Raw genomic sequence first — 16,217 nt, forward strand, 5'->3', positions numbered from 1 at the left:
AATACAGCATTCCACGACTGAACATCTTGTATCGTTACGAGACTCCCAATCGGCATCACAATATACTCTCAAGCAAATAGAGTTTTCTGTCTTCAACAAAACTGGCCTTGTCTGGTTTCCCTTTGAGATAATAAACCACTCCCGTAGCTGCTTCCATATGAAGTACTAGTGCTGAGACAAGATTTAATGTGAAACTCCTTGTTGGGATAAGATTTAAACTGCTTTATGCACTCTTCACTATTCCCTGCTATTATAAGGTCATCAACATATACTAACATAATGGAGCATATATAGCTCGTTTATGAAATATGAAATCGAATATCTTATTTAGAATGCAGATACATACTTATTCCAGGCGTTTCAAAACCTAGAAAACCAACATCTTGGGGTTTCCTTAAGCCCATACAATGACTTCCAATTCATTTGATCAAAACAGGTTTACAAGGTGAAGTACAACCCCAATACCTTTGTTGTTCGGTACAAAGTATGATTAGTGGCCAAAGAATTTCATTAAGAAGAAGGAATATACTATACATAGACATTTTAATCTGGTGGTCAAGGCCACCGCTACTTGTGTTCTCTTACGCATGGCAATTCAATATGAATGGCCCATTGATCAACTATATTTCAAAAATGTCTTCCTCAATGGTGTCCTGAAAGAAGAGTTATACATGGTTCGATGCGAGGGCCATGCAGATCCTTAGGGCTGCACAACGAGCCGACCAACTTGGGCTCGATTGAAACTTGCTCGAAAAAAGTCGGCTTATGTTTGACTCGTTTATAAACAAGCCAAGTTCGAGCTTACAAATATACTCAAAACGATAAACGAGTTGAGTTCGAGTTTCAAGAACTCGACTCATTTATACTCAACTCGGCTCGCACCAGTACTTTATATAATATTTTCCAAAACCGATTCACCAAATCACTGGTTTTAACTTTGAAGGTAAAAACAAATTTTCACAAGTTACACAAGTTAATGCTTACATGAGTTAAACAAGTTACGCGAGTTAACGCTTATACGAGTTAAACGAGAGTCAAGTTCGAGCTTGATTTTGTGTAGTCTAGTTGAGTCGAGCTCGCTTTTGCTATAAGGTGCTCGACTCGAGTGTGAGCCGAGCTCGAGGTCGAGTTTTTTGACCCAAGTCGTGCTTGGCTCGGCTCGTGTGCTGCCCTACCAATCCTTAACTATTGTCGTCTTATGTGAGGAAACTAGATAAGGCAATGTATGGATCCAAACTGACCACACGTGGACGGTATCAACAACTTAATTGCTATATTAAGAAATGATTTTGGGCTCCTTAGGCTCCTCTATATTTATTGCATCCACAAAGCCACTGAATCTGTGTTCATGTTTATGTTAATGACGTCCTGGTGACTATAATGTCAGCTGCACTTATTCAATAAATGATACATAGGTTATATACATCATTCTCTTAAAGGATTTGGAACGAACTCCCCTTCATTTGGACTTCAAAGTAAGCTATATTGATGGGAGAGTCTACTTTAGACAGCAAAACCACATAATGTGCCCATATGGAGAATGCCAAACCATGCTCTATACCAATAGCAGGGCGTCCAGGCTGCCTATTTAGAACCATCAACCATTCTTTGATTTGTATCTTTATAGATACATAATAGGGGCCCCGTTATACATTTGTCTGTCTAGATCTAATGTAGCATGCATTTTCTATAAATTGCACATGCCAGAACATGCATCCACCCAACAATGAATACTTGGTCGTGGTCAAGGGCACCTTGTGTGCGATCTCAAAGGAAATAGAACTATTGTCTATGATTTCTGCCATCCCTCTCACTGCTGACCTTACATACTTATGCCAACACTATTTGATTTGGTTGCAGGGGCGGAGATAGGTGGGGTCTCTATGGCCATGTGGGGGTGTGTGCTCCACAATGTCAATTCTCTGAAAGCATAATTTAATTGTTGGATCTGCGTGGACCTGTGTTCAGTATGACAGCCCCACGAGACCTAGTGTCATTGATCCATGGCCAATTGAAAATTTGTTAATCATATATTTAATGCCTCATGGAAAAAACAAAATCTGGCTCCGCCCCTGATTGATTATCTATTCTATAAGAAAAGAAATAGGCTTTTTGTTGATTTCTTTAGTGACAATGTAGTGCTATGGCATCTTGTAAACAATGGATAGTTGCTCGATCAAGTATCAACACTGAGTATGTGTGCAGTTGTTGAAATACTATGCCTTCAATCTATGCTGAAAGAATTGGATCTCAACATGAATTAAGCATCTCATTTATAGTGACGGTATCAATGCCTTTTACCTTGCATCCAGTCAAGTATTTCATGCAATTAGAACAAAACATGATAGATTCTATTTTGTTAGACATCATGTAAACAAGAACACACCCAACTACAATTTATTCATTCACAAGAGCAACATGTGGATAGTTTGATGAATCTATTTTTAATTGCTTGTTTACTAAGCTTGAAGGAGCAAATTAAAGATAATGATCTCATAAGATGTAACCATCTGGCAGACGCGTAATTTTGTGGATCTGAACATTCCCTCTAGCATTGGTTTTGTTCCTCTAAAAAAAAACTAGGAAAATTAGTCACGTGACTAACCCTCTCATAAGTTCATGAAGATTTCTCAAAATCTTCAATATGAGACTAAACCCACAACAAGGTCCTAAATAAGATGTTATGCCTAATGTAAATGAAGGACATGACTTAAATCATCATGTGGATTGTAATGGTAAGGCATCATAACGCTGGAATATGTTCTTCCATAGCCGTCACCTTTGTGTAAATGTCTTCCCTTCTTGTGTCCAATGCAGCAGCCTGTATTTGTAAGTGTTGCATCATAGCGACATGATGTGTGAGATGAGCCAAGAATTCATAAAAAGCCTCCTTTACATATTAAATCTGGATCATGAAAAGGCACACTTATTGTCAAGAAGAAAGAAGGAGGTTTTCAACATGCGGAATGATATCACTATGGTGCAAATGATGTGGGGGAAGACATTATAGCCTAGACTCATTTGCATAAGAATGTTCATAATATGCATAAACGCATCATGCATCCTGGTCATGGGGTTAAAAAAAAAGCTGGGTAGTTTGGGAATTTGCAGAGGAAGGGGCTTGAGAAGCCAATTCAGTTTAGAGATATTGTACAACTGTTGAGCCACCTGGGAGTCGATTTGAACCTGCTTGTGTAAGTTCAACTCGACCTTGACTTGTTTAACACACGAGTCAAGCTTGAGATTGGGTTAAATCTCAAGTTATAAACGTTTCGAGTTCAAGTCATACAAAGTTGACTTGTTTAAACTCGACTCAGCTCATGTCTATCTTGTTTCTTAATCTTCATGGATACGTCAGTTTCTTGATGAATTTTAACATTTTTTCGTGGTTTTCATTTTTATTTAAATAAAAAATATGAATCAAGAGATATATCGGGTCAACATGGGCCGTCCCAGTAGGTTATTAAGCCGACTCTGGCTGGTTTTGTCGGGTCCGAACCTGGGCCCGATTGGACCAGGTACTGAGTACCTGACAGGTACCCGGCCCGATGCCCAGCCCTAGTCTCTAATGCACCCAGCTTGCTTCTTAAGATTGACTAAGTACCTTAATGAATATATCACCTACTTGATTTCTGCTGGAAACACTTCTTGTTCTCGTCATGTCTGAATTTATGCAGACATGCACCACATGGCAATCAACCTCCATGTGTTTTCTTTGCACTCATGAAACATTGGGTTTGATGAGATATGAATGACTGCTTTGTTATCACAAAATTAAATCTGCTGAATCTTTATGTTTAACATAAAAAATCTGTGAAATGGATCTAATCCAAATTAACTCACAAACAGTGTCATCGACCAGTACTCGGACTTAGCTGAGGACAAGGATACCACTTCCTGCCTCTGTCTTCCATGAAATAGGACTTACAGTCTTACACCTAAGAAAATACAGTATCCGATGACTGAACATCTTGTATCGTTACAAGACTCTCAATCGGCATCACAGTATACTGTCAAGTAAATACAGTTTTCTTGTCTTCAACAAAACTGGCCTTGCTTGGGGTCCCTTTGAGATAAAGAATCACTCTTATAGCTGCTTCCACATGAAGTACCATTGCTGAGACAAGATTTAATGTGAAACTCCTTGTTGGGGTAAGATTTAAACTGCTTTATGCACTCTTCACTATTCTCTGCTATTATAAGGTCATCAGCATATACTAACACAATGGAGCATATATAGCTTGTTTATGAAATATGAAATCGAGTAATCTGCTTTAGAGTGCAGATACATACTTAATCAAGGCATTTGAAAACTTACAAAACCAACATCTTGGGGCTTTCCTTAGGCCCATACAATGACTTCCAATGTCATTTGATCAAAACACGTTTACAAGGTGAAGTACAGTGCCAATACCTTTGTTGCTTGGTTCAAAGTATGAATTGTTGCTAAACAATTTCATTAAGCAAAAGGGATATACTATACATAGACATTGTAATCTGGTGGTCAAGGCCACTGCTATTTGTGTTCTCTTACGCATGGCAATGCAATACGAATGACCCATTGATCAACTACATTTCAAAAATGTCTTCCTCAATGGTGTACTAAAAGAAGAGTTCTACATGGTTTGATGCGAGCGCTATGCCGATCCTTAACTACTGGCTTATGTGCCCAAACTAGGCGTTGAAAAACATAAAGCAATAACATAAAAGAACTTAGGAGATTAACGTGGAGCATATTTTCTTTACCCACGGAAGGCCATCGGCCTTGACATTGACAAAGTATGCCAATCCCTTATATAGGCATTACAGATGAGATAACTCCTTATTTTAAGGAGCTGTTACAAGATATTTATTATCAACAAAACCGTTCCTTGATTTTTGCTGTAACTGTTTCCATAATCCATCACCTTGATTTTTGCCATGATCCTTTCCAAATGATCCTTACCATGATGCTGGCATCCTTATCATATGTGTGTGCCGTTAACCATCATTCTTTTCATCTTCCCTCAAATTGGACGGCGTTTCACAAAGTCCAAATTTGCCATGGAGATTTTGTGGAGGCATTTCATGCTTTGGCAGCAATTCAGAAATCTCAAGCTTGATTTTTGAATATTTTGTTCACAGGATCGAGTCCTCGCTTTGATGAAGAAGGCAGCGATCTCTTTGCCCGTCTGCAAGCCATCTTTGGGCTTTGATCTTCTTCTTCAAGCATCCTGCTCTGATACCATGTTGAAAAACATAAAACAATAACATAAAAGAACTTAGGAGATTAACGTGGAGCATATTTTCTTTACCCACGGAAGGCCATCGGCCTTGACATTGACAAAGTATGCCAATCCCTTATATAGGCATTACAGATGAGATAACTCCTTATTTTAAGGAGCTGTAACAAGATATTCATTATCAACAAAACCGTTCCTTGATTTTTGCTGTAACTGTTTCCATAATCCACCACCTTGATTTTTGCCATGATCCTTTCCAAACGATCCTTACCATGATGCTGGCATCCTTATCATATGTGTGTGCCGTTAAACATCATTCTTTTCAGGCAAGGCAATATATGGATTCAACGAGACCTTGTGTGCATGGTATCAACAACTTAGTTGCTATATTAAGAAACAAGGATTTTGGGCTGCACAATCAAGTGGCTCTATATTTATTGCATCCACAAAGAGACAATGAATCTATGTTAATGTTTATGTTAATGACATCTAGGTGACTAGAATGTTACCTGCTCTTATTCAAAAAATGATACATGGGTTATGTGCATCCTTTACTTAAAGGACTTGGGAGGAACTTAATTTGGGCCTCAAAGTAAGCTATATTGATTGGAGAGTCTACTTTAGTCAGCAAAACTACTTAACGTGCCCATATGGAGAATGCCAAACCATGCTCTATACCAATAGCTGGGCATCCAGGCTGCCTATTTCGAATGATCAACCATTCTTTGATTCATATCATTATAGACACATAATGGGAGCCCTGTTATACATTTGTCTGTCTAGATCTAATGTAGCATGCATTTTCTATAAATTGCATATGCCAGAACATGCATCCACCCAACAATGAATACTTGGTCGTGGCCAAGGGCACCTTGTGTGCGATCTCAAAGGAAATAGAAGCTATTGTCTATGCTTTCTGCCATCCCTCTCACTGCTGACCTTACAGACTTACGCCAACACTATTTGATTTGGTTGCAGGGGCGGAGATAGGTGGCGTCTCTATGGCCATGTGGGGTGTGTGCTCCACAATGTCAATTTTATAAAAGCATAATTTAATTGTTGGATCTCGGTGGACCTGTGTCCACTTATACATGACAGCCCCACGAGACCTCAATTGAAAATTTGTTGATCATATATTTAGTTGAGCCTCTTAAATTTAGAGATATTGTACAACAGTTGAGCCAACTGGGAGTCAATTTGAACTCGCTTGTGTAAGTTCGACTTGAGCTTGACTTGTTTAATAAACGAGTCAAGTCAATTTGAACTCGCTTGCGTAAGTTCGACTTGAGCTTGACTTGTTTAATAAACGAGTCAAGCTTGAGATTGGGTTAAATCTCAAGTTATAAACGATTTGAGTTCAAGTTATACGAGATTGACCTGTTTAAACTCGACTAAGCTCAAATGTCTATCATGTTTGTTAATCTTCATGGGTATGTCGGTTTTTTTTGATGAATTTTAACATTTTTGTGGTTTTCATTTTTACTTAAATAAAAAATATGAATCAAGAGACACAAGCTTAAACAAATGGAGATCGAGTCAAACAATATGTGACTCAAAGCAGAGCTAGCTCGTGCTCATTGTACATCCATACTTAAACTGAAGCTATGTACGTACATTTTCATAGTTGCCCAGTCAGAGAGGTCAGCAGTCGCCTCTTATATCAAGAGGGAAGATGGGGTCAGACTCGTGAAGCAAGTTATGTGCACACCCCTATGCACGAAAAACGTTGTGTATATGATATGCAATGACCAAAATACCTCCATTAAAATAACAAAAAGAAACTTTTTAAAAGGGTAAAAAAGAATTGTGAAAAAGTTAAAAAGTCTAAATTATTCATTTTTTAATAAAAAAAACTTCAAAAACGCCCTCCATCCCCTTTGATGCATACTTGAAGTGTGCACTGTGCACGCAACTCGGTCTGCAGGACTCGTTGATATCTTTAACTTAATATCTTAACTTAAAAAAAAGTCTAAATTGTCCATTTTTTAGTGAAAATTTTCAAAAATGCGCTCCATCCCCTTTGGTGCATACTTGAAGTGTGCACGCAACTCGATCTGCGGGACTCAGGGATATCTTTTAACTTAATATCTTAACTTAGCTTGCATGTATAGCTTGTGTTTGCGTTGACTGCTTATTTTGAGTGTCTCATTCTTGATTTTTTTTATATATATATATATGTATAGAAAGTGGAGCCTCCCCAACAACATTGATCTGGAAATGCCAAAGGAAAAAATTTGCAAGGCAGATTCCTGCTGCACATGTTTGACAAGTTCGATGACACTTTGAAAAGTGGTACTCTTAATTTATCATGCCTTTGTCCCTTTCGTCTTTAAGCTCATTTGTCTTTTGTCATGGTCCCAAAGAGCTTTCACAGTGAAGCAAGCAGCATTAAAAGCGAGAAGAATTGGGTGTGGACGGGCTGGCTGGATCCGCATAGATATCTCAGCTATACATCAGAAGATCCAAATAAACCTTTAAACTCATTTGTCTTCCCTTGCCGTCCAAGGAGCTCTCACATTTAAACGAGGAGCAATTACCAGTGACAAGAGACAACACTGGGGATGTAGACGGGTTGGACACACTCAAATGGAGTCAACATAAAATTTGATCAAGAATTGTGTTTTGAACTATTGACGCTCCACTTGAGACGTCCATATTTTTAAATTGCGGTGGGAACACCTCGATGTGATCTGGGTTGTCTTTTTCTCTTCTATATATATATATATATATATATATATAGAGAGAGAGAGAGAGAGAGAGAGTAAAAATCAGAGACCTAGATCAGGAATAAAAGCCAGACCCTTGGACTATGTTTTTTTTTTAAAATTCTGTAATCTAACCTTGTTGGTATGATCTTAAGAATGTGTTGATGCACAACATAAAGTTGATCGTTTGTTAGACTTGATGGTGTTTCTATAATAAGAAAAAAAAATGAACGGCTCCCATGGAATGATAATAAAAAAATCAACATTTTTCATTAAAGCAACTTGAATCAAAGCATGTTTTATATCAAAATAAACTTTATAAACTTATCAAGATGCTTATATTTTAACTAAAATAGTTTTTTTTTTTAACAAAAAAATCAATGGATCTGGTTTTTATTCCTAACTTAAGCGTCTAGTTTTTAGGAATCACTCATATATACTGGATTAAAAAATAATTATTTATACTTAAAAATTTTTGTTAAAAAACTGGACACAGGGAAAAAGGAAGCTTGGAATGATGGGATAACCCTTGTGCTTACCCGGAACTAAGGCCAATCTCTAGAGTCGAGGGGGCTTAAACCAAACATGTTTAAGGCCTTCCATTGAAGGATCCCAAAGTCGGGTCTTGTAACAAAATTTTAGTATCATTAAAAGGGATAGCAGGCAGCAGAACTGGTTGACCTTATGATAATCTACCCAAAAACACGAACAAACAAGGAGCTAAAAATTAGAAAACACTGGATCCTTCACATATTGTAGGACCAAGTTCATGTCATGTGGTTCTTATTGTTGAGAGAAAGTTGAATGCTCAAAAAAGGAAGGAAAAAACATTTTGGTAATTTATTATTATAGTCTTGTTACTTTTTTTTATTTTTATCTTTACAAAAGTTTTTTAATGTGAACTAAAAGTATTTTAGTAATTAAATATACTGATATTTTAGTAAAATTTATGGACAGTATGATTAAGGCTAATCATACTGGGCATCGGGCCGGGCCGGCCCGGCCCGGTATGGGCCGGGAAAATCCCGGCCCGGGCCCGACAGCCAGGCCCGGGTCGGCCCTGCCCGGCCCGTTTAGGCCGGGTAACTAAAGAAATATATATATATTTTTAATTTTTTTATTCTTAATAAATATATTTTATATTAAAAATATTATTTTATAATTAAAAAATATTTTTTTAATTTAAATGGACCGGCCCGGGCCGGCCCGGGCCGAGCACCGAACGAGACCCAGGCCGGGCACCGAACGAGACCCGGGCCGGCCCGAACACTGAACGAGACCCACCCTTAATGCTCCAGTGTCAGCCCTTAGTGGCACTGTCAAAAAAGATCTGCAACTGCACACATGGGGAAGCCTGCTAACCATCACATTGGTCCGAACGAATCTTTGTTGATGTTAAACAGACGTATCAGAACAGCCATCTTAATTTGACCACAACGAGTAAGCATTGTATGGACGCAACTGTCTCTCTGTCTCATCTCTCTCTCTTTCAAACACGTATCCAAGCACTGCACATGGCCCAACTGCGACATGGGTCACTTCTTCAGACAGTAACAAGCCTACCAACCCATCTCTCTCTCTCTCTTTTTATATATATATATATATATATATATATATATATATTTCACAGTAGGTGCCCACAAATTTTACGGTTGAGAATGTACAAAAGCCAGAAGAAAAATCCTCTCTTGTGTAGGAAAGAAAGAGCCCCTCCCAATCGTTATTTATCCCTTTATCGCCTTCAACTGGAGAGCAACTCTCTCTCTTCTCTCTTTCAGAGTTTCTGTGTCTTGTCTACGATCTGTAGGCACCAAGAGCCAGTGACTGCCCCAAAGGACACCTAATTCCTGTACATCTGCCGAGGAAGAAAGCCTGCTTCCAGCACGAAAATGGAGAGCAAGGAAGAGGTAGAGGAGCTCACTGTCACAAAGCACAAGGGTTGGAAGGCCATGCCTTATGTCCTGGGTAAGCATGAACACCAGAAGGCAATTGGCTCTAGGTTTCTTCCAGATTCTTTTTTCCTTAGAGGCACTCAGTCGGTTATGGCCCTACTAACTGAGGTTTTGATCACCTTCTGATTTGCTTTGGATCAAGCAGGCAATGAGACTTTTGAGAAGCTGGGGAGCACGGGCATGCTCTCCAACCTGATAGTGTACCTGACCACCGTCTTCCACATGAAGCAAGTTGATGCGGCCATCCTGCTCAACGTATTTTCCGGCACCACCAACCTCGCGCCGGTGGTAGGCGCCTTCCTCTCCGACTCCTACTTCGGCCGCTACGCTACCCTGGGCTTCGCCTGCGTTGCTACCTTCCTGGTAATCAATTAATTGTTGAAATTAAACTTTTTCTCCGAGCTACCGTCATTAACATTTTACAGTGGCATCAAAATGGGGTAGCATAGTTGGTAAGGATCATAATCACAAAATATGCATTATTTTCGAAAAAAATGTGAACAAATTAAATGTCATTTAAAACTAATTTAACATATTTTTAACACGTTTTTTCTTCATTTTTTATTTTTTAATGCCGAACATTTTTTTTTCATTTTTATTTTTTATTTGTAGCAAATCTACTGTTTGTGTTATTATTTTTTCACTTATTTTATTTTTTCATTATTTTTAATTTTTTTAAATTTTTAAAAATTTATAATATTTTTAATTTTTTTATTTTTTCAAGCTCACCGTATTATATTCAAGAAAAATCTCACCGTTAAAACTCTGAAACATTATTTGTAACTCTGGTTGGGATGAACACACGAGTGCTCGTGCTCGTTCATTCATTGATTCTCATGAGTACTACTTTCTTTTAAGTCTCAAAAAGTAGGAATATTATATTGAGTTGCCTACACAAAATTAATTTAATACATGTATTAATGTTTTGATATATTTAATTGTTATATACGTAAAAATTAAAGGTATTAAATGAGTGTTTTCACTAAAAGAAAATTTGGCGCAAGTGATGCCAGTACAACCCAAAACATAGAAAATAAAGGTGGAGACCTTTGAGCCTTTTCATCCAGGTCACTCGTAACATCATTTTCACGAGTGAAAATTTTCATTTGTTTATCTGCCAATTCTTGATCCAGTTCACAAGTTACTGCGATTCCCTTCCACACGCTAAAAGCCAAATCTCCAAACCTACAACATCAAGAAACAAAAACTTGTTCAAAGTTCTTCCAGTTTTCATGATCAATTTTAGTGTTGCCGACAGAATCAGAAGCTAGACGAACAGAAAATATGCTCCGAGTTTCTACAATTTCTTTCGTGATTTTTTTAGTGCTCGTATCTTTCTGAAATGACACATTGGTGTCCATCTTTCAACCAAACAGTCAAGCGTAGGCCGACAGTTTTTTTTTTTTTTAAATTAACCAATACATTTTAGTTTGAAACGGCAATTTTGTATTAAATAGTGGTACCAACTTGTTCTTTTAGAAGTACGAAGCACTTTATGAAAGTTGCATGAGAAAGTGCCAGATTCAGTTTACTTTTCCTCTAATAATGCATCTGCTGCCTTATAATTGGTTGGTTGTGTGCGTCACAACTCAGGCGTGACCCACATGTGGGCATGTGTGGGCAGTTGCCCACACAGTCCCATCAAAGTTATTTACATAGTTGCCCCCATCTATTTGTGCATCACAGTCCCATAAAAGCTACTTATTTACATAGTTGGCCCCCATCTATTTGTGCATTTTTATATGTTATTACACCTTAATCATTTCCTTTTATACATGGTTGTGTTTAGGGTTTAAAACTTTTGGACTGATTGCTCACAGCCAAAACTTTTTTGGCACTACCTCTGTCACAACTTTTACTTTTTGAGATGTGAAGCGCGAAGACTGATGCTCTTGGCCCACCCTTTCATTCCCATCAATCATGTGATCATCAGTTTTTTCCCCTTCAAATTTATTGCTTTAGAAAATGTGAACGAATATGTCATTATCCTAGTGGCTACCATCGGCGAGGCAATAGTATTTTTCCAAGTTTCTAGTTTACCTTCGAACATACTTGAACTTGAGTAGAAGAAGAGCCACAAATTTTTAAGGAAGCACTAAGTATATAGTTAACAAATTTTTAATTGGCCATAAAGCCGTGACACAAGACTCGTGGGACAGTCTTATATAACTGTAGATCAAGCCAAGTTGAAAAGCTACTATAAGCTTTCACCATGAAACCCCCACCTATCTATGTCCTTGTACTTGAGTGTCTTTTATACAAAAATGAAAAAAACCAGGCCGACATTGGCCCGATAGGAGCCGTTCCATATACGGAATCGATGATGGCTTTACTTAAACGCCATGAGTGAGACTAACCAGGAAAATTTTACAAGAAAATACATCTCTTGTAAAAAGAGAGAGATTTTGCTTTCATATAGAGGAAGATGCTCTTTAATTTATATTGGGGATTTGAGGATACACTAAAAAGGCCGAAGCCCCTCCTCCTTTTTTCTGTCTCAGTGGCTCATGGCTGCTTCGGAAGCTGAGTGGAAAGCAGTACACCAACTCAACTACAATATCACATATTCACTATTTATATTTCAGAATAGTAACAATTACAAGAATCAAATTGATGATTAGACTTTTACTGATCCACCAATTCAACAGCAATGTTCCCTCGGGGTCTCTAATTTATATGGAAAGCTATGGCATTCCAATGCTATAAATATAAAACTCGATTTTGATTTTCCTATATTTGAGGATCACTATGTATGTACGTAGAGAGAAAGGGCACCGGCTTTTGGCTACCCATCATTTAATAATTAGTGCCAATCATTTTAATAACGTACAAAAAATTAGCAGGTGTATTGCATTAGCACTATATATATATATATATAGTTGCATCTAATGTGTTTTATAATTGCATTTGGAATGGTGGCAGAAATCGGGATGCCAGATATGGTTTAATTTCTAGTTCCTTCTTGTGTCTTATCAAACTTCATATTGCTTTTCCGATCTGCGGAGAGGGAAGACCCTAAGAGATTTCACCATGATATGTATTTTGGCTGTTGAACCATGTGCACCTTCATTTTGATGTAATTTCCTTAGCGGATTTCTTCAATATATATATATATATATATATATATATAAAATGCAAAGACTAAAGGCACTTATTTTTTTGGCTTGAACAAACAGGGAATGCTTCTTGTGACCCTTACTGCAGGAATACCAAGGCTGCACCCACCACACTGTAAAAGCCTAAACCTAGCCGGGACAGGCTGCATTGGACCGAGCCAATCTCAGCTAGCTTTCTTGCTAGGTGGGTTAGCTTTTCTAGTCGTTGGTGCAGGCGGGATCAGGCCATGCAACCTAGCCTTTGGTGCGGACCAGTTCAACCCCAAAACTGAGAGTGGAAGAAAAGGCATCAACAGTTTCTTCAATTGGTACTATTTCACCTTCACATCCATGATGATGGTGTCCTTGACAATCATAGTATATGTCCAAGTGAGTGTGAGCTGGACCTTGGGCCTTGCCATCCCCACTACTGCCATGTTCTTCTCTTGTGTCTGCTTCTTTTTGGGCACCAACATATATGTAAAGATCAAGCCAGAGGGGAGCCCCTTCACCAGCTTAGCCCAAGTCTTTGTTGCTTGCATCAAGAAGAGAAGGTTGAAGGCTGTGAGCCAGCCGGAGAAGGAGCTCTTTGATCCCCCACATACAAGCTTGCTCAATTCCAAGCTTCACCATACAGATCAATTCAGGTGCACCTTCTCTCTCTCATCTGAATTAATTCACTATGTAGTTTAGTTAATGTATACCATTCGTAGAGCCAGAAAAATTTTCTTGACGGGCACTAATTCACATATTTTAAGGGGAACTTACATATATAACAAATTCACATATTTTAAGGGGAACTTACATATATAACAAAGTAAATATTAGAATACCTTAATGTAAAAATACAGGAAATTTGAGGTGCTGTGTGGGCAACTGCCCACACTAGTCTATATGTGGCTCCGGCACTGGTGTATACACTACATGCAAAGGTAGCACATTTCCTAGTTTGGTGTATTATCATCAGTGCGCTGGTGCTAGTGCCAGATGGTGCTTTTTAGGGAGAGTGAGTTGTATGCACCAAACACATATACACACAAAAAAAAAAAACAGAGACGTAGGGTATTTTGGGCATTTAAAAAAGTCTTTTTTACAGTTACCTTTTTCACTACCTTTTATTTATACTGGTACGGGGACTCCCTTTTTACTTTCCAGGGGTATTTTGGTCATTATATCCTTCGTGCTCAATTTTTTGTGCACCAGGTGGTGTATCTAACCAGCCAAGAGCCACAGCTTCCCTTCACACTTTGGAAAAAAAAATATTTTTGAAAATATTTAAATTGACCTGCGTAAAAGTTCTGAAAATATTATTCAGCTCATGTACAAATTTTGAAAATACTATTCCCCCTCTCCCTTAAAAAGAATTTCTGGGTCAGCCCCTGCATCCACTATGCCAATTTTTTGTGGCTCTTCTCTCAACCTCATTGAGTTGTCCACAGCCCCTATTCTTAAGAATTCTTGGCAAAGACTTATTTTCACATCACTTGAGAATGGAAACCGGATCACGTGGTTATCAAATTTTGATTGATATTAGTGATTACAATATAGATACAACAATTAATAAGGAAGATCACATATTTTCCTTTTGGGAGAAATAATCAGAAGAAGACCGAACAGTTAGAGCAGTAACTAATATGCTTTTTGTTCATGCATGAACAGGTTCTTGGACAAGGCAGCAACCAGGGCACCTGAAGATACACTCAACGAAGACGGCTTATCACCAACCAACCCATGGAGGCTATGCAGCATCCAGAAAGTAGAAGAAGCAAAGTGCCTGCTGAGAGTGATCCCAATCTGGTCTTCAACCGTAATCTTCTACATGGCCTTGTCCCAGCAAACTACCTACGCTGTCCTTCAAGCCATGAACATGGACAGGCACATCGGCAAACACTTCCAGATCCCGGCAGGTTCCTTCATAGTCATCTCCATGTTGGCCCTGACCCTTTGGCTGCCCTTGTATGACCGAGTTATTGTGTCTGCGGTCCGGCGGATCACGAAGCAGGACGGCGGATTCACGCTTCTGCAGCGGATGGGGATCGGCCTTGTGCTTTGTGTGATCTCCATGGTGGTCTCAGGCATTGTGGAAGCAAGGAGGAGGAGACTTGCAGTAAGTGAGGGGACCCTCATGTCAAGTCTATGGCTCATACCACAATTTGCTATTGCAGGGCTAGCAGAGGCATTTAACATAATAGGTCAGGTTGAGTTTTACTACAAGCAGTTTCCTGAGAACATGAGGAGTGTTAGTGGGTCTTTCCTCTTTCTTGGAATGGCTGCAGGAAACTACATGAGCAGTCTCTTTGTGAGCGTTGTGCATAAGACAACAGGCCATGGCCGCCATGAAAACTGGTTGAATGAGAACCTCAACCATGGGAGACTGGACTTTTTCTACTACGTGATTGCTGGTTGTGGTGTTGTAAATTTTGTCTACTTCATTTTCTTCGCTAGGTGGTATAGGTACAAAGGTGCAGACAGTGGTAACCAGGTTGCCGAGATAGGAATGAAGACGATGAACTCTGGTGCTTCACATGTGTGACCCCATTACAGATGTGACATTTATAGCAAGAAATCAAAGTTGAATATGATCAGTTGGAGCACTGGTTTCGTGTTTCCAGAAATTTGAAGCACCTTTTCCAAATTAATTCAGCTGCACAAATGTGAAAAGAAGAGAAATGTAGGAAAGAAATTACGGCAACCTATGATCAGATTGAATTTAATGTCAGAAAAAGGAACAGAACAGAAAGACACAAGAATATAAAGAGGTTTGGTGATGAAAATATCACCTAGTCCTCTCTTAGACCTCTCTCTCTCTCTCTCTCTCTAATGGAATAGTGAGAAGGAAGACTACCTTTGAGTAACTCAGTTAAACTCATAGAAAAGTGGGTCTTGCACTAACCCATTAGCATTGCTTGTTTTACATATATAATGTAGCTTTCTATGTGTAACGATGCTTTCAATGTTAGAAACGATGTTCTTCTCTTTCTTGTTTCTTTCATCCATGCTCTTTTGAACTTTAGCATAGACGTTGCTGCATTGCTGAATATGAGTCGACTCCTTCCTTGTTGTGATCATCCTTCCTCATCGTGGTGGAATCGTCTTCTTTGGTGCCCTTAGCTCCCTAACCAATATTATTTGAGCCCAACTTTGAGTCCCTTAATTTCTTTAACATCCTCCCCCCCTTCAAACTTAACGCCCTAGAGAAGACATGCATTTGGTTCTTAGTGTCGTGAAGAACACTAGTGATGC

At 38.8% G+C, this 16,217-nt stretch overlaps 1 protein-coding gene across 1 annotated transcript; it reads left to right on the top strand.

Annotated features, from left to right (window-relative positions):
• The first annotated feature begins 9,567 nt into the window (after nt 1-9,567).
• Nucleotides 9,568-15,966, top strand: LOC116255865 (protein NRT1/ PTR FAMILY 2.11-like). Its single transcript, XM_031631944.2, has 4 exons — nt 9,568-9,892; nt 10,025-10,242; nt 13,056-13,621; nt 14,634-15,966. The coding sequence occupies exons 1-4, from the start codon at nt 9,817-9,819 to the stop codon at nt 15,505-15,507; spliced, it is 1,734 nt and encodes a 577-aa protein (XP_031487804.1). The 5' UTR covers nt 9,568-9,816; the 3' UTR covers nt 15,508-15,966.
• The last annotated feature ends 251 nt before the right edge of the window (nt 15,967-16,217 follow it).

The sequence above is a fragment of the Nymphaea colorata genome, chromosome 6 (assembly GCF_008831285.2).
Source record: "Nymphaea colorata isolate Beijing-Zhang1983 chromosome 6, ASM883128v2, whole genome shotgun sequence".
NCBI lineage: Eukaryota > Viridiplantae > Streptophyta > Magnoliopsida > Nymphaeales > Nymphaeaceae > Nymphaea > Nymphaea colorata.

Excerpts from the sequence above, each read along its gene's own strand:
- LOC116255865 (XM_031631944.2), top strand. The coding sequence starts at position 9,817 with ATGGAGAGCAAGGAAGAGGTAGAGGAGCTCACTGTCACAAAGCACAAG. Across the intron at positions 9,893-10,024 it reads GGCCATGCCTTATGTCCTGG|GCAATGAGACTTTTGAGAAG; the intron begins GTAAGCATGAAC and ends TGGATCAAGCAG. Across the intron at positions 13,622-14,633 it reads CACCATACAGATCAATTCAG|GTTCTTGGACAAGGCAGCAA; the intron begins GTGCACCTTCTC and ends ATGCATGAACAG.